Below are 22,172 nucleotides of genomic sequence, written 5' to 3' on the forward strand. Positions count from 1 at the left end.
ATGATGCCTAAATAAACAGCACAGTAGTACTTGCACTTAAAATCATCTGGGATGAATGCCATTATCTGTAGCTTATAGCACTTATGTTCTGGAGGGTGTGTTTTCCGACAAAAACATCTGAGACGTATATTTGTATCCCCATAAATACAAAGTGTTTTTAGAGCCATTCTACAAAATACACATAATCACTTAGTGCTCCTAGAACCCTTTATATAAAGTGATTGGGGAAATATTAAGGGGTTAGGTGTCATTATCAAATCTGAAATTAAAAAAAGAAAATTTAGAAAAAGGGACTATTATTCAAAGAGCTTAAGTTTTGACATCTCTACCTTTCAAAGTTTTCCATAATACTTGATCCTATGCCTAATGATTCCTACAGCAAATAATTTAGAATAATGGAAGGTAGTCTAAACTCAACTTTCATCTAGGTAGTGGCAATCTTTATAGTAGAGAACAAGCAGGATTTACAAGGGATAGAGGCAGCTGTTGGACACATAGCGTTTACTAATGCATGAGTTTGTTTCCACGTCATTTCTTTAATCACCATTTTTCTTAGTAACTTTTGACTTAGTAGTACATCACATGCTTATCTGTGACCTTTTTCTTCATCATCTTGGGCTATTGCCTGAATTACATGGCAGTATGCAATTTGCCAGGGCTGCCCCGGAGTTGGCTGTGATATACTGGCTTGACAGGGAAACACATTTCCCTGCAGGCTCTTAAAAGTACAAAATGCATCGTTCCATGCATTTGGGAAGAGCTTAACTTACATTAGTTCAATTTAAATAATAAATAATATGGACTGGACAGCAAAGTCAGGTGGCATTTCCTCAGAGCAGTAGAATGCTTCTAGGAGCACTCAGCAATGATGATACGTCAGATGTTAAGTTATTCTGTAATGAAATTTACTGTCCTGGTCTAGATTTTGTCTGTTCAGATCTCTTATCTAATATCTAAAACCCAAAATACACTTAAGGGTAACAGAGAACAAGGGGTGGTTATAATTCTGCCTAGTTGAACTAGATTACATAAAGAGAGTTATCTAGTTTTTTTCTTCTAGTGACCGTCCACGTCAGAAGAGGCAGAATCTGGACTTCAGTTACACTGGATCACACCGTGCAGGACAGAAAAGGTCTGACGTATGTGTTTATAACTCCTTTTTGCTGAATTTCTGGTACTGAGGACATAGGGGAGAGCATTATTAAGGAGTTTTTATACAAGTGGTAAACTGGTAGAATAAAACTTTCAGGGTACACATCAAAATTTTTATAGAAAATCTTTGTGGCAAATATTCTGCCAGGTAAGACTAGATGTCCACAAGGGCTTTTTCTGTCCTTAGTGCGTATGATAAAATAAACTCACAGCATAAAGCAACTTTCCCCGATGCAAAAATATTACTTTAACATGGTATCAGAGACTGGGGGTAGACAGCAGAAGTATATTTTTTGAGCGGCCTAGTTATTCGTGAACAGTTATGTCTAATGCCAGAATACAATTAGCTCACTCGATATGGATCATTTAACTTCAAATTTCTTCTAATAACCATTTGTTTGGCAGTAACTCTAGATGTCTATTATAAATGTATCTGTAGCTAAAACAACAAGAAAAGGAAATAGAATTAATCAGGTTTAAAAACCAGAAGTTTTTGTTGGATGAGTATTATTAGAGAAAAAACTCTTTAATATGTTTACACAGGCCAATTACCTGTATTACATTTTATCTAAACCTGTAATTTCACAATCCCTTAATAAGAGCTAAATTTTACCATCATTTTTCTTATAGAGCAGGCAAATTTGAACACCTAATATTTTGTAGTATGCAACATTCAAGGATGGCTAGAGAGGTGGATACATACTCAAGGGTACAGTTACATGTATAAACACTCCTCTTCATTTTCCCACCATTTCTGAAGTTCTAAACCAGGCTATCCTTCACAGCAGAGAAGAAAAAAATCAAAACTTTCTTTTATGAAACTATTAAGATACTTAAGCATCCTAAGGCTGGGTTTTTTTGATGCTCTAATAGTTAAGAAACTGAAACAACCGAATAAACACATTCCTCAGTAACAGTCTTGACTTTCTACAGTCATCACAAAGGAAAAAGCAATTAGCTGTGGGATAATGAATGTTATATAACACTTTGTACACTTCAGAGCAGCAATAATACACACCATCAGAATATGCTTAATAGGCAATTACAGTCTTCCCAGATGAACAAAGCAGCTACTGAAGTTACAGTCACAGACATGAACATCTGTATTTTCAGGAAGACAAAGCCAAAGATGTCCAACCCTGGAAGAGTTAGAGACCCCAGGAGGGCCAACTCCGTGAAGCTGGAACCCCTCTGAACCACAGAGAAGCTGAGGCTCATAAATGAGGTCACTTGGAGAAATGTTTTTCCTTTTGAGACTTTGACTTTTTTCCCCAATCATGTCTTAGAAGTGTCTTTCTTGCTGATTTAAGAAAAGTTAGGCATCCTGGAAGAGGACACTTTTTCTACATAAATTCTGTTTGCTTCCAATTGTCTGTTTCTTTAAGTCCCTTCTTGTAAAGACAGCTGTTCTTATAAAAAAATAACTGACAATATGATTACCATCATAACCACAGTTCCTTCAACAGAGATGAGGACTATTATTTTTCAAATATATGAGAAAATAGGATTCCATAAGCAATCCGTAAACTGCCTCAAAGATACTTAGTAATAAAGATTCCATTAGTTATTTATTATATGACTCCATTTTTCACTGCTTCAAAACATTCAGTTTAAGCACCATGCATTTAGCTTTCAAGGATTTGAACAAATATAGGCTTGATGTTAAAGGTTTGTTTGTTTTAACTAAATGTCTGTTTTTCCATTGTATGAGAGGACATTCCTTTATCAAGTTACTTTCTCATTGGCAATAAAATAACATTTATTTATTATTTTACATTTTATTTATTATTATTTTAACATAAAATAATAAATGTAGAATAAGGGGGAGCTTAACAATTCTGGAAGATGATGAGACTTCAGGTTGTAGATCAGTAGATGGTTTCTTAAATTGCTCAAGACTAAACTGAACTTGAATGCCTTAGGTTTTATCACCAATCTATTCTGCATTTCTTACGCTTTATGATTCAGTGCAATGATTTTAATCAAATTTTTAGAAAATTCCTATTATAGCCAAAACGCCCAGAGTCAATCAATATTTTCTTTGTGAATATTTTCCAAAACATGTCTTTGCTCTAATGAGTGAAAAAGGTCACTTAACCATCTTTAACATTTCCCACTTGGCTCCATAATCACGTATCAAACGAAACTCTGTAGCAGCACATTAGTAATACATACTGTATACAGGAAACTCAAATAAATAATTTTCAAATCAATCTTTACAAAGTCCTTGGGTAGCAAGATTCCCTTGGGAGTACTTTCACAATTGCATTCATGTCTGTAAGCCACTTAAAATGATTAATTAGATCCTCTGTACATTTTGTGTCTTCTTTTACACGTAACGTTGGTAGAAAAGTGTTAATGATAACAAATCTTAAACCAGGTTTACTAACGTGCAACTGCAATGGCACATAAATTCAGTTTTGTTTTCAGTGCTCGCATATGCGTATTTTTTAACAGAACATGGAACAAACGTGTCAGCTAGGGAAGTCACAGGATAAAACAACGTGTTACTATTTTTCTGCTAAATGCAACTTTAACTCAAATTAGAAATACCCTACACTTCCCCAGTCATCTCCACTGTTACCAAGGAGAAAAAAAGAAATATTTAAAAAAAAAATCACTTGATATGAGTAGGTGAGGAAAGGTATCTCTAAAATAATAACATCAGAAAAGTAATTAAGGGGATGTTCTCTTTCTCCATTTTGATCCAAGAAAAAGACACGTAAGCTTGTCCAGAAAGCTGCTGAGCCTGAGGCTGCTCTAGGACGAGGGTGTGATTTTACACCGAAGCAGAGTTTGTGGAGATAGATGTAAACTGTCCATGCTAATCCCCAGGTCCATTCAAGACCATTAGCCATACCTAACAATCTGGTTTTCTGATGTTATTTAAAATATCCCTTAAGAAATTTAAATTTCATATACTCACATCCCTTTTTAACCACTGTCAAGCAATCACCTACTATATTTTTGAGACATATTATGCACTAGATTGTGGAAGGGTTTCTAGAAACATTTGATAAGTAAAGACTTTAATTAAAAAAGAGGATATTTGTAGTGAGACTTTGGAGTATTTTTCATACATAGGTAAACTGACCTGCAGTTAACAGCTACAAAAATTAACAGTCACAAAAAGTACAGTAGTAAATGGTTACCAGTTACCTCTTCAGCCCATTATCCCATTGCTAATTTCAGAGTTGAACCCTGGGGTAATGGGCCAGTCCAGCTACTTATATTCTGTAACAAAGAGGAGTGAGGTCAAATAGTTAATGAAATGAAGATCATTATAAAGATTGTGTCACTAAAACTTGAAGGGGAACTATATTTTTGTGGGGTTGTGGGCTAAATAAGAGATGCCAGGTGTTTTTTCAATTTCCCTTGATTGTACTAGTTGAAAAAAAAGCTCTAAAACTAATTTACTATCAAGTTAATGTGCTAATAGTGAAGACGTCTTTAAAGTAAGTAATAAAAGCAAAGAGCTGCAGCTTTCAATTTAATGATGTCTGGTGTTAGACTTTTTCCAACACGTAATAAAATTTTATTAAAAATTAGTCACTGAAGAAAAAGGGCTGTTGAAAAAAGTTCCACGGAAGCTGAGGCAACAGCAAAAACATACTCGATTTGAAGGAAAATCTGGAAATAAAAGATATGAGGAAGAGTTGCCATATTCTTATGAATCATCATTAACAATACAAGACTATCATTGGAATCTAGTTGATCATAATGAGAATAAAAGTCTATAAGCCCACAGAGAGCTATAAAAAGCAGACCAGGAGAGACTTACATAAAGAAATAGGTCATGCTAGTCATGCTTCTGCAATTAAATTACCTCTTATCTTTTTAAAAACAAATTTCTTACTACATTAGCCTTACAGATACTCACAGTATCTGAGATTCCTATGGTAAGTACCTTTGAAGGAGACACATGTATTCCTTACTCTCTTTGAAATTAAATTCTAAGACAATAGAGAGTGTCATTTTTCAATGCTATTTTATTCTCATAATGTTTATGCATTAGGAAAGGGTTATATGATTGTATGTCATTACTGCATATTACAAAACGTGGCTGACTCTGCATTTAGTAATTGCCTTTTTCTTTTTTTAATTACTATTTTTCAATCCCCATGCTGAATGCAACGATCTCCAGGTCACGGAAACTGCAGGTGTCAGCGATATCTCATTAACTCTGGCAGAAGCAAAGTTTGAGGTAACAAAAGTAGAAAAGCACTGAGGTACCAGCCAGGCTAACTTCCTAATGGAGCATAAATCTACTCACCGCCCCACACACTATTGCTGTTTACTTATACCTGACCATGAAAATTATATTTTGTGCCTTTAGGTTCAACTTCTGTTTCCTCTGATAATGAGGCTACACACTATTATTTTTCCTCAATTGTATGCTCAATTTCCAAATAAATCTGAGCACACCATGCTATATATCTGTATTGGTTTGTATTATCCTGGAGCTCATAGACATGAAAAGTTTTGCTCTATGTGTTTTTCATAATTACACAGAATTTTCATTTACCATAGCAGCCAATAAAACAGGCTTAGTTTTTCTTTTAAACATCTCATTGCTTCAGGTCCAACATTATATTTTGTGATCTTTTTCAAACAGACCCTTTAAAAAAGCTGCCTCACACAATACCGGGCGCTCTGCTCTCTGTGATCTGAATGCGTGTTTTATAGGAAAAGAAATAGCATGATGAGGTTTATTATTCTTAAATTTAAGGAAGGAGTAGATGTCAGAAGAGAATACTTAGCTAGACTGAATCAGAGAATAATGCTGAAAAGTAGTAAGCTAGGAGAAATGATGAGTATTTAGCAACAAAGAACAGGAGAATGAAAGCAAGCAGAGAAATAGAGGCAAAAACCTGACTGGTAGGGAGCCCTTCCCTGTCCTCACGGTCTGAAATACCAGAGAATGATTTGGGTAACAGCGAAGAAGTAGGCAGCAAAAATCATTGGAAAATTGGAAAAGGAACAGTGTCAAAAAATATTTGACATTTTAAAGCTTTGTTTTTCCAAATCTGCAAAACAGAGACTACGTTAGCAGAAAACGTTATCATATACAGATTGTGAATTTCAGATACCTGATTCGTTTCACAAGTAACTTTTTAAATTCAGACTAGCCTCTTCTATTTTTCAGAAGTCCATCTGGCCATCCTTTTGCCTCTGAGGTGGAGTTAGTTATTACACAAAAGATTTGGGGGTGCTTCCTGACATAATGCCATAATGTCAGTATGAAGCGTAATGCGTAAAGAGATGCAACTTCCAACTTCCGTTTTTACCATGTTATACAGAGGTCAGCCAGAGTAAAAACAATCAGACACATTAGAGAAGCTTTCAGTACCTTAATCTTTTCTATAAGGACAAAAATAATTATATGCCCATAACTATATTTCTGTTGTTTTATAGGTCCTTGAGCAAAGAATTTGTAGTTGTTTTGTTCAAAGGGTCAGAACCTTCATTTATACTGGAATATTATGATAAATTATATGAACAGTAATAACTCTGATTTTAGAAAACATAAATTATTTCCTTAAGTCATTTGTTCTGATTTAGGTTTCTTTCTTGACCTACAAAGGAAGAGTAATGAGATGATACATTGCTACATTCAACTGGTTAATTTTTCCTGAATCTGAAGCTGTTCTGTCAGTTTTCTAGGATCTACAAAAACACTCTTAGAAGACAATTAAAAAAACCCCTTTGTTCACTCTTCATAAACATGGATTGGGTCCAACCTACACTTTCCAGACATTTCTTCATTCCTTCAAAACATATTTGTATGTTTTGTGTATGTACACATATATTTCCTTTCTCTTATTTCTAGTCAATGACATAGTTATAATATGCTACAGTATTATGAGTAATAGAATTGTATAACTAAAGTTCAGTACAAATAATTAACTATTGTATTATTATTTTATGTAAGCATTTATATCAATAATTTCTACTTTTGTAGAATTAAATGGATAAGGTCTAGAGCCTAAGAAATATTCTGGCTTCCTAGATAAATTATAGATCCTTTATAAATAGTTTTTTTAAAAAACTTCAAATCCCTTAATTACATTAGGGAAGAAGCTAAGACTCTTGACACTATGATTATCTTATTTTTTCCAGCAGACTCTGTGTCTGTAGTAGGTGCTCAGTATCAATGCACTCAGAATAACTGTGATCTTAGATTTAACCCAAATACATTATTTGTGTACCAACACAGAAAATTCAGCCTCTTAATTTCCTACGTGGCATTTTCAAAATGCTTTTCAGAGTCTACCTTGTTCTTGACCAACTTTCCAGACTGTACCTTCTTTGAACAGTCTCACAAACTCTCCTCAATCCTGCTTCAACAAGGACACTTTCTTAGGCTTAATAAAGATAACAAGTTCCCCAAGCTTACTTTGATGGCAAATGAATGAAATACTTATTTCCAGATATAATTGGTTGGTCCACGGTACTTTAACTTTTCTGCATTTTTACACTGATCAATGTATGCTGGAGTCCACAATATTCACAATATATGTGAGGCAGAGGCAACGGCTCCTTGCAGCGGTTTTTAGCACAGAAGTGACGCATTTTCTTGTGAGATCTTTAAATCTTTTAAAAACGGGGCGGTATTTCCTCTTTCAGTCTGTACTATACATTTCCACAGACAGATAGTTCTCATTCTTATTCAGCTCGTATTCCCTTCCCCAAGACCAGGACACTGAAGTGGCACTCAGAGGTGGTGTTTCCACCTGATCTATGTACAATATGGGAGGGGATGATCTTCTTCACAGTTTAAAATTCATGTGTATTTCAACTCTTAAAATAGTACGGTTCACAAAACGCACAAAAACCACAGGGCATTTATAACGAAGGAGTTCATTTGGGGAAAACATGAAACAGTATTTCGGGATTAGGCAAAACCACTCTAGAGCAAACTAGTCACTATTATCCTGGTATCTGTGTCACTATAATCCCCATCATTTGCGTAGTCAACCTCACTACTGGAAACAGACTTTTCTTCTGTTTCACTTCTGATTTTGGTTTGCCATTAATTTTCCACAGCGTTACTAAAGCTTTTTTGTTGCCTTTGGAGCACAGGTATCTTTACACTGCACAGCCAAAGATATTTGAATTATAACTATTATTACAATTTTTAATTTTTTCTAAAGGTAACCTTCTTCAGAAGGGAAAGAATCCATTCCATCCACTAACTCCATATCAATTCAGAGTTGTTTGTTATGCTGAGATACAGTAAGTGCAGAAAATGCCTCACTAGGACGTCAGTACCACTGGTCTGATTCACAGATTAGACAAACACATATTTCCCACCACAGCTAACCTAGGAAATGTTAGTTTCCATCCATTAACAATACTCTTTAAGTACTTAAGTCCTTAGGCAGTCATCTGGAGATTAAAAAGGAAAGCGGAGTTTCAGTCCTCCTCCTTTCTCTTCATTTTTCTCTTTCCTCCATTACCTCTGTACTGGAACAAGGCAAGGAAATTGCTACAGCCAAAGCCAGATCTGACAACTCCCCACTAGTTTGGAAGGATTTTCTACTGGCAGAACACAGAACAGTTACTGCTGTGAAATTACAGTGCAAAAGAAATAAAAATAATTGTCAACAACCCAGAAAGTTAAAGACCTCGTAGTTCAGGATTAATTACCAGCCTTCTGGTTATGCTTGGTTTAGTTGTTCGTGTCAGTGAACTTGTATGCACGTAGCCCTAAAGCCATCTGTAACGGTCAATGCTGTCAGCACCACTGTCGGTGTTACCACAGGGACATGACAGGCAAAATGATTTTGGTCTGAATTATTAGTGCCAATTCAAATGGTAAAATGGTATTTTACGTTCTTGTACGTTGTAAGTGTTAACTCATTTAAAGGATGTCACGAAACTCACCTCAGACTGATACTGCTTTTGATCACTTTAAAGGGGCTTTTTCTGTGATTTAAAGGTTAAGAACTTCCCATTATTACCCACTCCTCCAAACTACTGAGCTATCCAGAACTTTTTTGCACCGATTCAGACACTTCTATGTACTGCTTTGCACTGTTTTTTTTAAACCTGTTTTATGCTTCTTTATATCGCATTCTCTACAAAGACCAAAATATCTCACCAGGATATAATTTTATTTTATATTAACTTTCCCAATAAATTTGGCTATTTGCTTTCCTAATTATCTTTTCTCCACAATGTACTTATGTTAAATATAATCTCTAACAAGCACTCAGGTATTACGCCTACCGATTATGAATACAAATATACAATGTACTTATGTGCACCTTTTTAAAAAAATTTTTAAGCAGAAAGCACCCCAATCCCAGAGATGATTGTTCCCAAGTGATACAGGTATCACACACCATATGATGTACCCCTTCAATGGATTTAAAATAAGTTTGGCATTTTTAGAAAGCAATGCTTAGGCTGGATGAGAATATCTTTGAAAGAAGATATTTACCAGACAAATCATCACTTCTTTCCTGAAGGTGAAAATGCTGCTTCTCAGACATGACAAGACGTGTAAGTGCTGCTCATCTGAAGTTCCCATTTTTACATAAGAAAACATATTTAAGTAATCACACACATTTATATTCAACTAACAATAATAGCCTGCTATATCAAAATGTTTATGCAAATCTAATAAAACAAGGAAAGCTATACATCTGTAGTTAAGAGTTAGCTGGCTTGTAAGAGGAAGAAAAAGCCAAGGAAAAGATACATAAGAATGGATGTCATAATAAAAAAAAAGCCTTCTATAGCACAGCTCAAGTGCAGAGGGTATAATTCTGGACTCACTATGATTCTTTGACAACCTATTTCACAGTAGCAGATTTCAGTGGTTTTATAATCACAGATAATGCACAGATTTATAATAATGAGGTGTCAACGTGTGGAAGAAGAGGATTGCAGACCATTATTTTCTCAGACGTTTTCATGGCATATGCCAAGTGCAGAGAAATGTGAGCAGTGTCTATTAACTTATCCAATCACTTTTGGGTACAGAGGACTAAATGCTCATTCTCAAAAGGCTGAAGCATGGAAATACTGATACGTTTTACAAACAGGAACATTAAACACAAACTCTGCATGATCACAGAAAAAAAGAAGGAAGAGTATTCTGTGTTTCAGTCAAATATCAAAAATCTAATTCTAATCTCTAAATGCATTCCCGTTTCTTTCCTTGCACTACAGCAATATCTGTAAAATCAAGGAGACATCAAATGCTTCAGAGTCTCTGATCTTATGCCAGTCTTAAACACAAGCATAGTGGCTCGCTGGGCCTTACCCTTCAGTACACCTATGCTGTCGTGACAGAGGCACAAACACTTCCAACCTGAAGAGAAGGACAATAAGAACAAGATAGATAATTCTACAGCCACAATAATTAGGAAAAATATGCTCCTGAGATTCCAGAGTGAAGCTCCATCTGCATGACCTACCAAAGAAGAGTCCACTCTCCTGCAGAACACAGAACCAGGGATCTTCATCTAAACGAACGCTAATATCCCCATGTGCTTCTATTAACTAATACAGTGGTTTGATTTCAGAGATAGTATTTTTTTGAAATGAAGGTTTCTTCCTATAAAACAATCATTATTGTAAGAGTAGCAACGTGAGATCCAGTTTTATATATTCTGCTTTCCGAAATTATATTTCTATTTTAATTACATACAAAAAAACCCCTAATTTTTGGCTCCAGCCTCTGTTACCAATAGTCAATATCAAGAGCTGCTGTATAAAAATTAGAAATTGGCTATGACTTTATATTTCCAGAAAGAGTTCCGGAATTTAAGGAGGACATTAAAGTGTCATTCAGTCATTCTGCAAAACTTCCTTTGTAATTGAAATCACAGATTTCTTCTAAATCTACTGAATCAGTTGAATACACGAGTAAAATGCAACCCTGGAGATAAAAATTATCAGGATGGTTGTTAATCACTGTAAATCTTGATTGTATTAAAATGCTTGAATCTACTGAATCAAAACACTTTTAATCAATTTTTTTTTCTCACGCTTTCTCTTAAACTGCCTTTCCCATCTTGCACGATTGGAATATTCCCTCTGGCCTATGACCAATTTCATAGATCCTTTCTGGCAAATTTGATTTGGGTGTCCCAGGCTATTTTATGGTTTTATATCAGTCTTTTTCAATAAAAAACCATGATAAGCAAAGATTGTCTTACTGTTTAGTGCTATATTATCACAATCTCACTATCAGTGCCCGACAGGTAAATAATCCTATGAATTAGCATCCTCACTTATTTTAGATGCAAATCCATCTTCCTTTTAGATTTGTTATGCAGACATGGTCCATTTAGCAAGTGACAGACAGAATTCCTCAGAAAAAAAAGTAGCTGCTTCCCCACTTTAAAAAAAGTTTATTGACATCAGAAACAGGCTTAGAATTATCCTCAAAATTCATCCTAATCTTTCAATGAATTTAAAATCCTCCTTAGTTCCAGTTTGATGCTCTTACAGGACAAACTTTCAAAGATGTTTTAAAAAGAAAAAAAAAAAAAAAAAAGAGAGAGAGAAACCATACCTTGGTGCTTGTCACTTGAAATGGAACTTTTGAGCCCTTTGTAACCGGGGATGTCAGCTTCTCAGTTGGTTTTGAAGGGATTAGAGTCTTAGCGGGAGGCTGATTGTGCAGAACGGAAGACAGGCAAAGCTGCACGGTCTCCTTCAGAGCTTTCAGCTGTGACTCCTGGGCAAAATAAGAAATCATCAGTTCTCTTAAGATGTGTTATTATGAACAGAATTGCTTACTTTCTCTCTCTGCATTAAACCAAACATTTATGAGCAGCTGCTGCTTTTTCTTATTAAGAAACCAAGGCTGTTTAAAGCAGTATTTTAATATTAGGTTACTGTGTATCACACACCTAAAACAACATAGAAAGCCACTGCAGTCTTTCCTTTCCCCATAAAGTTTTATACACATTGATTACGGCAAATAATTAGTAAATATGATTTTATCTGAAAAGAAACAAAAATACAAATCTACCAAATATCATACAGTGTCCAGACTTTTACATGTAATAGTGACAGAGAAGTAAATGTTCACAAGTATCGCAAAGATGCAGACTTTGCATGGAATCTAGTTTATAATAATTGTTCAGAGTAATTGGTGATCTTCCATAGGTTATAGAGATTAACCCAACCAAGATGACTTCCCTCATGAGCGCATTATGCTGTTGCAGTAAAGAAACCCTAGGTCTTTTCATCTGTTCTGAATATGATTGCCCAGATCCATTACTGTCCAACAAGCTGAACTAAAACTTTTAAGTGGAAGAGTGCTTGCAACTCATGTTAGAACACTGCTATTTTACTCACAGAAATACAGATAGATGTATTGATGAAAATAGCAGTCTGTCATTGAAATAAGCTGAGACAGTGAGAACAGTGAGATAACTATGGCACTGCAGAAATCTCATTTTAAATCTTTGCTTCATCACAGCAAGTCACTAAGCATCAAATGTTAGATATTGAGATAACTTCCTTATACTCATTTCAAGGGGAGTTAGGCAGCATTTGGCCTTAAAAAAAAAATCTCTTGCTCTTATTTTTGATATTAAAAACATCCCTATAAATACAGGCTACATGAGCACATTTCAGCCTTCAAAGATTTTTTTGAAGACACATAAATCAAGGTATACCACGGCAAAAGTTGATGGAAAATACATGTATAAGTAATGTTACACGCTACGTACTACATATGTGAAGTATTACATATACAATGTAGAAATATTTCACAGATATACAAATCTTAAGCAACAGCATTTAGCATACACCACCTTCTTTAGTTTATTTGCTAAACAAGTATTTTTAGAACAAAAAAAAATTGTCTATGTTTCACATCACATAAACTTCCCCCGAACTGGAACCAGGGAATGTATCTTGTAACTGGGAAAATCTGAATCTTTCTTTAGAAATAAACAAACAAAAACTGCTAGTAGGGTACATTTCAATGGTAGGATCATATACAACCATCAAAAGACAATTAATCCACAGCACAATAAGGAAAATCAAAGAAACAGGAGATGAAACTGAGTTTGGTTTGTTTGCAAACAGACAAAATTGAATGTCTTTTCTTTAAAAATGTGCAGGGAGGAGGAATGCTAGATTAGCATCAAAGAGGACGGCACTTTGTATGATTTACTTACGAAAACGTACGAACGTTGAGTCAGACTGATATGTCTCTGACCTAACGGCAGTGTAAAAGGGAAAGGATTGCTTTATCCATGTGACTCAGGGGTCTTTTAATTTCCAATTGACAACAGAAGATCTTAGCATACTTCTGTCGATGTAGTCTGTATTTTCCCCTACCTTTTCCAGAAGTGACTGCACAGAGAGCATAAATCACCATTTGACATAGTCAAACCAAGCTCAAACTGGCAGAGGTACAGGCTGTCTAATTTTGTTGGAAGATATGGAATCAGCCATTATAGCACAATGTGTCCCTACTGCTCCCTGCAAATCACACTGATCTGAAACAACACTCCTCCCATCTGGAAATCCCTCTGGATAGTTTCTCATCCTCTCATGTCCCACCCCTGCCATCCAGCGCTTGCTCTGCCTTGCCATTTTGCAATTCCAAAGGTAAAAGCAGAATAGGTTTGTTTGTTTTCATGCTGCGGGTAGGAAAATTCAATTTTGACTTTGCTGACAGGAGATGTATAAATGGGCAGCACGAGAGTACAACTTAAGGAAACACTATTGGAACCAGGGATGTCGTCTAACAGAGTTCACAATAACCTTGCAGACATGTGACTGTGGTCAAAATAGGCTGCTTGCTGGTCAAAATACTACCAACTTATCATGCGTGTCTTCAGATTTCCCAGATCTGTTTATACACTTGTCATGTGGTTGGATTTAATATAGAATAATTTGGTGTGTGGTAATGCAAAATTTGTCAGTCGTCCAAGGGTCCATCAAGGGAACTAGAAAAGTGCTGTCGTGTAAAAAGACTTATGAGAGACACTAAGTCCACTGTCAGCACAATCTCTTATTTAATAGAAAAGTCTGATATGCCTATTTATAGGCACAGTTTGACATTAGATCACTCAATTATTCATTTCAAATCCAGCTCATGTTCCAAAAATGTACATAACTTTACACATTACTTCTATTCCTTTATCTGAAATTATGTGTGCTAACGTTGTCAAAACAGTGAAGGCCAAGCCTTTGCTGAAGACACGGACGGACCATTGGCCATCTCCAACTCAATTTTCAGTTCCTAGTTCATACAGAAAAGCTCTTAACCAGGGGACAAAGGCACGTACAACTTCAATGGTCCTAATACTCTGCAGTTAGAACTAGTCACACATGACTATTTCTAGTCTTATAAAACTGTATCCCTGGTGTGAACTTTGTCTTTTCCCTTAATTTGCAACTTCCTTTTTTTTTTTTTTTTTTTTTTTCTTTCCACTGCACTTTCACAGCATGTAAGCAATGATGCCATCCAAAGACTATCTCAATAATTTGCAAGATGATGACACTGGGCTGGGCTTCTGGTAAGCATACAGAACCATAACTGAGCCCTAAATTAAAATTCCATAATGTTTAATAGAAGAGAAACAGAGGGTCAGAGAAGTCAGTTGGGTGTGCTGCAAATCCCTTTTTAATTTGCAGACAGAATCCCTTAATATTATTCTCATTAAAAGTTCCTGATGTCAAGTGTTCTTTGCCTTCTCCTTCACAACTATCTGCATTATAATGAATAACTGCATTTAGAAGGTATTTACAGCAAGTGTTGCTCTCTTGCCTTTGCCACAGTGTACTGGCACCACTGAGAGACCATGGCTTTGAGTGTTATATGAGCAAAGAAGGAACATGCTTAATTTTTAAATATGTGGAGCAGTTCAGTTCACTCTGCTAACAAGAAACACCTATCAACAGATGTACACACAGGTTTGAATAATGCTACTGTGAGCATTGCTTCCATAGATTCTGCAGTGCTGGATGCAAATCCTCGGTCAAGAGGATGATTTCAGCCACTGCAATATTGAAGATTATAGAAAAATGCTTTTAGTCCCAAGAGGCATACTTTTTTATCACACGTCTGATGGAACCTGAAAATACTGGAAAACCAAACCAAAAAAGTATTCTTTGATAGTGTATTGAAGTTTTTTCCTTTCTGATAAACTGCTCCCCTATTGCATGGTATTTTCTTCCAAGCTGTGCTAAATCTAGAAGAATGTTCCCCTGCTACCCAGCTGACAGGAGCGAATAATGTGTCCTGCTTTGTCTCCTTCCTTGGATTCCCCACGTCCTCTCTGGCATGAGAGGGCACCTCTGCCCACAGGAGAGAGCTCTGTCACATCAGTCCCACCTTAACAAGAGACTAACCTATTCTATACTGCATTCTACTTGCAACTAAAACTAAACCTCAGATAAAAATTGTATCGTATTTTGCACATGGAGAATTGTAGCATTTGGCTTTCAATTTTTTTTTTTTTTTTGAGATGTTTCTTCCTAATTTGATTGCCCTCTTCTTAAATAACTTCGCAGCTGTACTTAACTTCATGCATCATAATTAGTTCCACTCATTTCAGTAGCATTATTCCCAGGTATATACAATTAAGTATGCATCTAAATCATTGCAAGACTTTTTTTTTTGTCAAATTACACTGAAACATTCACAGCCGATAGAGATAAACATGCACACATTACATTACACTTCTTACTTTGTCAAGAGCTGCTTTTTCCAATTCACCTTTTGCAACTGCTAGTTTTTGCTCCAGATCTGTTAGCTGTTGTGCCTGTGGGAATAAAGAAGAAAAAGCTGATGCAATCTACAATGCATTTTTATCCCCATAATTTTCCATGCAATACCTGTGAGTGAGGAAAGGATATAAATTTTACAAGTGATATACATGGATTGGCTCAGAATTGCTTGCAAAAAGACCAGGCCTCAAAGGATATTTTTTTTCCCTGAGAAAAAGAGTGTTTTTATGTGGGAGCTGGGCTCACATCTGCTCCATTTATGTGAATGCAAACTTACTCTAACTTCAGTAGTAAAAGTAATTCCACACTATAAAGTATTTAGAATTATGCCATAATATCCTGCTGGAAAAAATATTCACCATTTTTTATTATTTTGTTTATTTATCTGACTTCCGTTTGTAATTTGAAACACTCTTTTGTAGTTTTAAAGACTGAGATGCCAACACTAATGTAACTTGGCATAAACAGAGAAATTGCAAAACACCCAAACGTTCATGCATGTAGACACCTTACGAAACACTACTATCTGCTGGTCTACAAGGAGTTAACTCCAGGTTTGTTTCTCCATCTCCTTCCCTGGTGAGATGAAAGAAAAACTCACAAGAAGGCTGGTCATGCAACTGCATGTTTGTGTCTGAAGTCAGGCCCTGTGCGGAAGGACTGTTGGCTTGTTATATGACATCACATCATCTTCCTGCACAGCCCTGCAGGAGGAGGTACAGCTTTTTACAGTGTATATACAGTATTGAGTGCAGGAGTTCAGAAGGTGCTTTTAAAGACTCAGTAAATAAAGACAATGATTTTCCCTCCCCTTCCCTATGAGCTGCTCGCTTTGGGGAAATACATTCTCTGTAAAAACTTTCCATTTTAGGGAGCAGGACCTCCCAGATTCCTGCACTTTCCAGCCCTGTCATTAACAGCACATCACTACGAAACCTAAAGGAATAAGGTACAGGTTTCTTTTGTATTTGCAAAAACAGTCCACTAGTTGTTTTCCATGTTTATGAAGGGAATCATTAAGAAAGGACACTAGACCAACCAGTTATTTTTTCTCTCTGAGATTCCAATTAGGTAATGCAGGTTGTGCGCATACAGAATAATTGGATAAAGTTCTCATTTCTCAGTTAAAGAGCAAAACACTTCAATTTTGACCAAATATCTGCAAGCACCCTTTCCCTCAGCACCAGCCCATGCTCACCAGGTTTGTGACGTTCATCCCCAGGCAGACACTGTTTTCTTGACAGACTTTTCAAGATCACATGCACTCTGCTGACCGTAGCCTAGCTTAATGTATAGCCACACAACATAAATGCTGTTTAGTGTAAACCCTACAAAATAACTTGGTCTCTGTGTTGGGGCAATGTCCATACTTCCCGCACACATCACAGCTGGTGTGTATTAGCGCAGGCAAGCCTGTAGTCCTCAGCAGGTACCTCAAGTGATGTTTATTAGCATTAAGCACAGGCTGTACTGGCTGATAAAAATGACAAAAGCCTGAAATTTTCAGTTCCCTGCTCATGTAAAGAACTACTTAGTCGCATTTTATAACAGGATTAGGCATTTATCTGCAGATTTATCAGAGCAGCCACAGTTTCATTAGTCAAAACCATGTAGGATTAGGCAATCTTGCTTCAAAGCAGAGGTCAGCTGCTTGCTCAGATGTGGGGAAGTCTCTGGTGAATATCCACTGCATCACGTTTCTTACACCTGATACCCGTCACTGTCCCACACACAACACCCCAATCAGACCACTGGTTTGATTCCCCAGTCTGGCAGCAGAGCATCCAACACAGAATCTTTCCATTTCATTAGAATTTGAAAAATTTAACTGGATTTATCACTGGCTTTTTAGAGGAAAAACCTTACTAACAGATCAGAATTTGTCTAGAGTTCCATAACATTTCCATTTGTTACTAAATACAGTTACACACAATAAACACGGTCCTAGTCAGTGTTTGAAAGTCTGAACATTAAGCCTGGCTCTATTTGACACAGAGACAGTACTCATTAGATACTAGAACTAGACCAAGTAGTTTTAATTATTGCCACTTATTATTTTTACAATACATTCAGACAAATTAATACAATATCAATTAATGAGAAGCAAGATTTGAAGAACAGTATATATAACAGAGGCCAGGGTGGCATCTCTGGTGGTGTCCACTGCTAAAGACTGGAATCCCATGGAAGATGATGGATTGCCACACAGTGTGGGACAGAAAACAAGGCAACTTACCCATTCAGCACCATCTTTGTTACAGTTTAAATCAGTGGAATACCAGAGCTAAAATTATGAATCTCAGGTTGTCTGCTTTCCTTCAACACACGCATTACGTAGGCAGCTGAAAATCTGTAACGGGGTTAGAGGCGATTGCTACTTCTTTCCTTGCAGGGGAATGTCTGGGGCTGTAGAACACACTGCACTCAATGACACTGCAGCCATATCAAAAATCAAGCTGGAGGAGAAGTGATTAATTTCTTTAATTGCTGCCTGCCATTATAAAGTATTAATACATTGTAATAACACTGCCCACCATCAAGGAAAACATTTTCAGTTTCTGGTGAAAGGTATTCTTCCAAAGCATAGGCTCATATGTATTAATAAAGTCTTTCTGAATGCATAATTTATCAAGCCGCCTTATTTTTGGTAATACTGTAATATTTTGATAGACTTTTTCCTGTAACTTTCATGTATATTTATTTTATTTCACAGATTACTGAGCCAATAGGCCAGTTATATCAATCCAGCTGACACCACGTGCGAATAAAATCCTGCATTAAAAATGCATTTCTGACAAACCACTCACTTGAAAGTAGTGATATTTATTTACATCTCACTCCCAAAACTGCTGGATAATGATTTCTTTATTCTGAAAATTTTTGTCTATCAAGGCTGAATTAATATTGCAATACTTTCACTGCTGTTTTAATTTAGAATTTTTTAAGGGACCCTAATTCAATTAAATGTGGCTTGGATAAAGAAAAAGGATGTTTCTTGAACAAAGAAAAAGGACATAATACCAGCAGGACTACACAAGGCCAATTCTGTTGAGGAGTAAAGTGCCTTTAAAAAGCATAGCCTGGAAAATGTTAAAAATATTGTTTCTCTTAGGCATTCTTGTAGAATCAGGTCTTACAGATGAAACAGTGAGACAAATCGTTTTTTCATCCTCTGAAAGAGTGCACTGAGCAATTACTGTCAGTGAAGTACACTTTTGTAACTCACTTGAATGAATGTACTTACCATTAATTCTCTGTGAATTACATTACACAAAATGCCCATCTTTAAATTCTTCCAGGCATAAATATAAAAAACAAAAAGAAAAGACTAGCCTCATTTTAAGCAGAGAAAAATCCAAATTAACAGAATTTTTTATAATGAGTAATTGAGACCAGAAAGAATTTCTGCATACATTAAAAAAAAAAATGCAAAGGCAATGCTTACAAATCTTTGGGATGATGACCTTGAACGTTCAAGAATTTATAAATATCAATATAATATAGGTAGTTGCAATGTTTGTACCCCTCAAAGTCACACAAAAGCAACAAAATGGGGGGGGGGTGAGAAAGAAGCTTTGAAATCTGAAAAACAGTGGCTAGAAGCTTTACACTTCTCGCTGTCTTAGTCACATCAGAAGGAAAAAGTATTCACTAGTGGTCTTTGGGGTAGCTTTGGAGAAGTCATAGCTTTTGTTTGTTATAAAAAATAATTATTTCAGTGATCTTTCTTGGGACAAACATACCCATGTAAATACAATGAATAAGTTACTGTTGGAGTATCTATTGCTGATAACAACGTGGTGCATTACAAGTAAGCTCCAAATACAGCTCCTTTAAGTGTCCTTGTTGGCATTTTACCCTGAAAAGGTAGATCTGAACTTTCTTCCCAAACCTGGCTAGGCCATAGGTTTTTCCACAGACATCTCCTCCACCAAGTCCTCCCATTTCTTCTCAGGAGACAAAACCTAAAGCTTCTCATCTCTGAGGTGAGTTACTCGACTTCTCCTGAAGGTACAAGTGAGCAAAACCAGGCTGTAAGCCTATTTCTGTGTACAATTTAACAAACCAAATACCACAGTGACTCGGTGGGAAAAAAAAAAAAAGAATCATATCTCACAGAATCATAGAATGGTTTGGGTTGGAAGCGACCTTAAAGATCTAGTCCCACCCCCCCTGCCATGGGCAGGGCCACCTTCCACCAGCCCAGGTTGCCCAAAGCCCCGTCCAGCCTGGCCTTGAACCCTTCCAGGGAGGGGGCAGCCACAGCTTCTCTGGGCAACCTGTGCCAGGGCCTCACCACCCTCACAGGGAAGAATTTCTTCCTTACGTCTAACCTGAATCTGCCCTCTTTCTGTTTAAACCCATTACCCCTCATCCTATCCCTATACCCCCTGATCAAGAGTCCCCCTGTCTTTCCTGTAGCCACCTTAAGTACTGGGAGGCCACTATAAGGTCTCCCTAGAACCTTCTTTCTCCAAGCTGAACACCCCCAACTCTCTCAGCCTGTCCTCACGTGGGATGTGCTCCAGCTCCCAGATCATCGCCGTGGCCTCCTCCGCACCTGCTCGAGCAGGTCCGTGTCCTTCTGATGTTGGGAGCCCCAGAGCTGGACACAGCACTGGGGGGGGGTGGGGGTGTCTCACAACAGCAGAGTAGAGGGGGAGAATCCCCTCCCTCGCCCTGCTGCCCACACTGCTCTGGATGCAGCCCAGGCCATGGTTGGCTTTCTGGGCTGTGAGAACGTAGTCTCATAGTCAGTTGGCTGGTTCATGGTCAGTTTTTATCCACCAGTACCCCCAAGTCCCTCTCCTTGGGGCTGCTCTCAACCCACTCCTCGCCCAGCCTGTGTTTGTGCTTGGGATTGCCCTGACCCATGGGCAGGACCTTGCACTTGGCCTTGTTGAACTCCATGAGGTTCACACGGTCCCACCTCTCCAGCCTGTCCAGGTCCCTCTGGATGGCACATCCCTTCCCTCCAGCCTGTCGACTGCACCACACAGCTCGGTGTCATTGGCAGACTTGCTGAGGGTGCACTCAGTCACTCAGTCCCACTGTCCATGTCACCGACAAAGATGTCAAACAGCGCCAGTCCCAACATCATCCTCTGAAGAACACCACTCACCACTGCTCTTCACTTGGACATGAAGCCGCTGACCACAACTCTTTGAGTGTGACCATCCAGCCAGTTCCTTATGCACTGCGCGGTCCATCCATCAAATCCATGTCTCTCCAATTTAGAGACAAGGTTGCCGTGTAGGACACATGATGTATTTCCTACTGAGAAGTGCCAGAAACAGGACCCATTAGTACGATCAAACACTGGGTGTGCTGTGTGGGTCAGAGGGAGGACAGAGGGAGTGGCGCCCACCTTAACATTTCAGTCTTATTTGATCCCTGATCTATTCCACGTTAATAGTGGGATATGAATTCCACTCCCAGAGTAATTAAGGGTTACAGTTCAGGTCAGGCAGGCGAGACGGCTGTACGGCAGTACAGCTATTATAAATACTGCACACTTGTTAGCACAGCCAAAAAATGTTTTTTTAAAGGCTTTTTAGCATTTTTTTCCCCCCGAAACTTTACACAGCATATCAATGTGGAAAATGAAATACGTAGTGAGAGATTTTGCTGTTGGTGGTGCTGGTTTTTTTGTGTTTAGTTGGGTTTTATTTAAAACTTGTAACTGCTTAAAAAACTCAGGGGAAAAAAAAAAAAATTACTCCTTCCCTTTCTTTTCCTTGTACGAAATTTCAAAGGATTTTTTGATTTTTTTTGCCAGAAAAGGCTATGTCATCACTTCACATTAGGAGTACTCACATGTGCAGAGATAAACATAGTCATGACCATGTTTTCTTCACTTTAAGACATAATAAATTGGGATCTTATTTGGTTAGTACAGAACTTTTAAGGATGTACTGTATTTCACACCAAGGACTGCTGTTTACCAAGGACAAAATTATCACATATTCTACTTAGAAAACATGACTAAGTGATGTTTAATCACACATTAAATAGACTGGATATTCTGAACTCCTTTTTTTCCTGCATAGGCCTCAAATAAATGTTTAAAGAAAAGATAAAATATTTACTGTACCACTTTTTATTTTATAATTTGTTGTATTTTCTAACTAGGACAACTTCTTAAATTGGAAACCACTTAACTGGAAACTTGAATAAATTATGTGGTAAAAACCAATTCTACTGTGCTTATTTGGTAAGCATTATTTGTACCTTCAAAAAACAGAGACTTATGCTTCTAAATTATACTGTTTACGGTAGCACAAGGTTTAAATACAACAGAGAAT

The 22,172-nt window shown here is 37.1% G+C and overlaps 1 protein-coding gene across 1 annotated transcript in view; it reads right to left on the reverse strand.

Annotated features, from left to right (window-relative positions):
• The window catches only part of LUZP2 (leucine zipper protein 2), a 202,989-nt gene that overhangs the window by 30,324 nt on the left and 150,493 nt on the right, over nucleotides 1-22,172 (reverse strand). Inside the window, exons 8-9 of the mRNA XM_074918195.1 lie at nucleotides 15,828-15,902; nucleotides 11,684-11,848 (exon numbers count right to left, since the gene is read on the reverse strand). Coding sequence (XP_074774296.1) covers nucleotides 11,684-11,848; nucleotides 15,828-15,902 — 240 coding nt within the window. The remainder of the gene's footprint in view (nucleotides 1-11,683; nucleotides 11,849-15,827; nucleotides 15,903-22,172) is intronic.

The sequence above is a fragment of the Athene noctua genome, chromosome 14 (genome assembly GCF_965140245.1).
Source record: "Athene noctua chromosome 14, bAthNoc1.hap1.1, whole genome shotgun sequence".
Classification (NCBI taxonomy): Eukaryota; Metazoa; Chordata; class Aves; order Strigiformes; family Strigidae; genus Athene; species Athene noctua.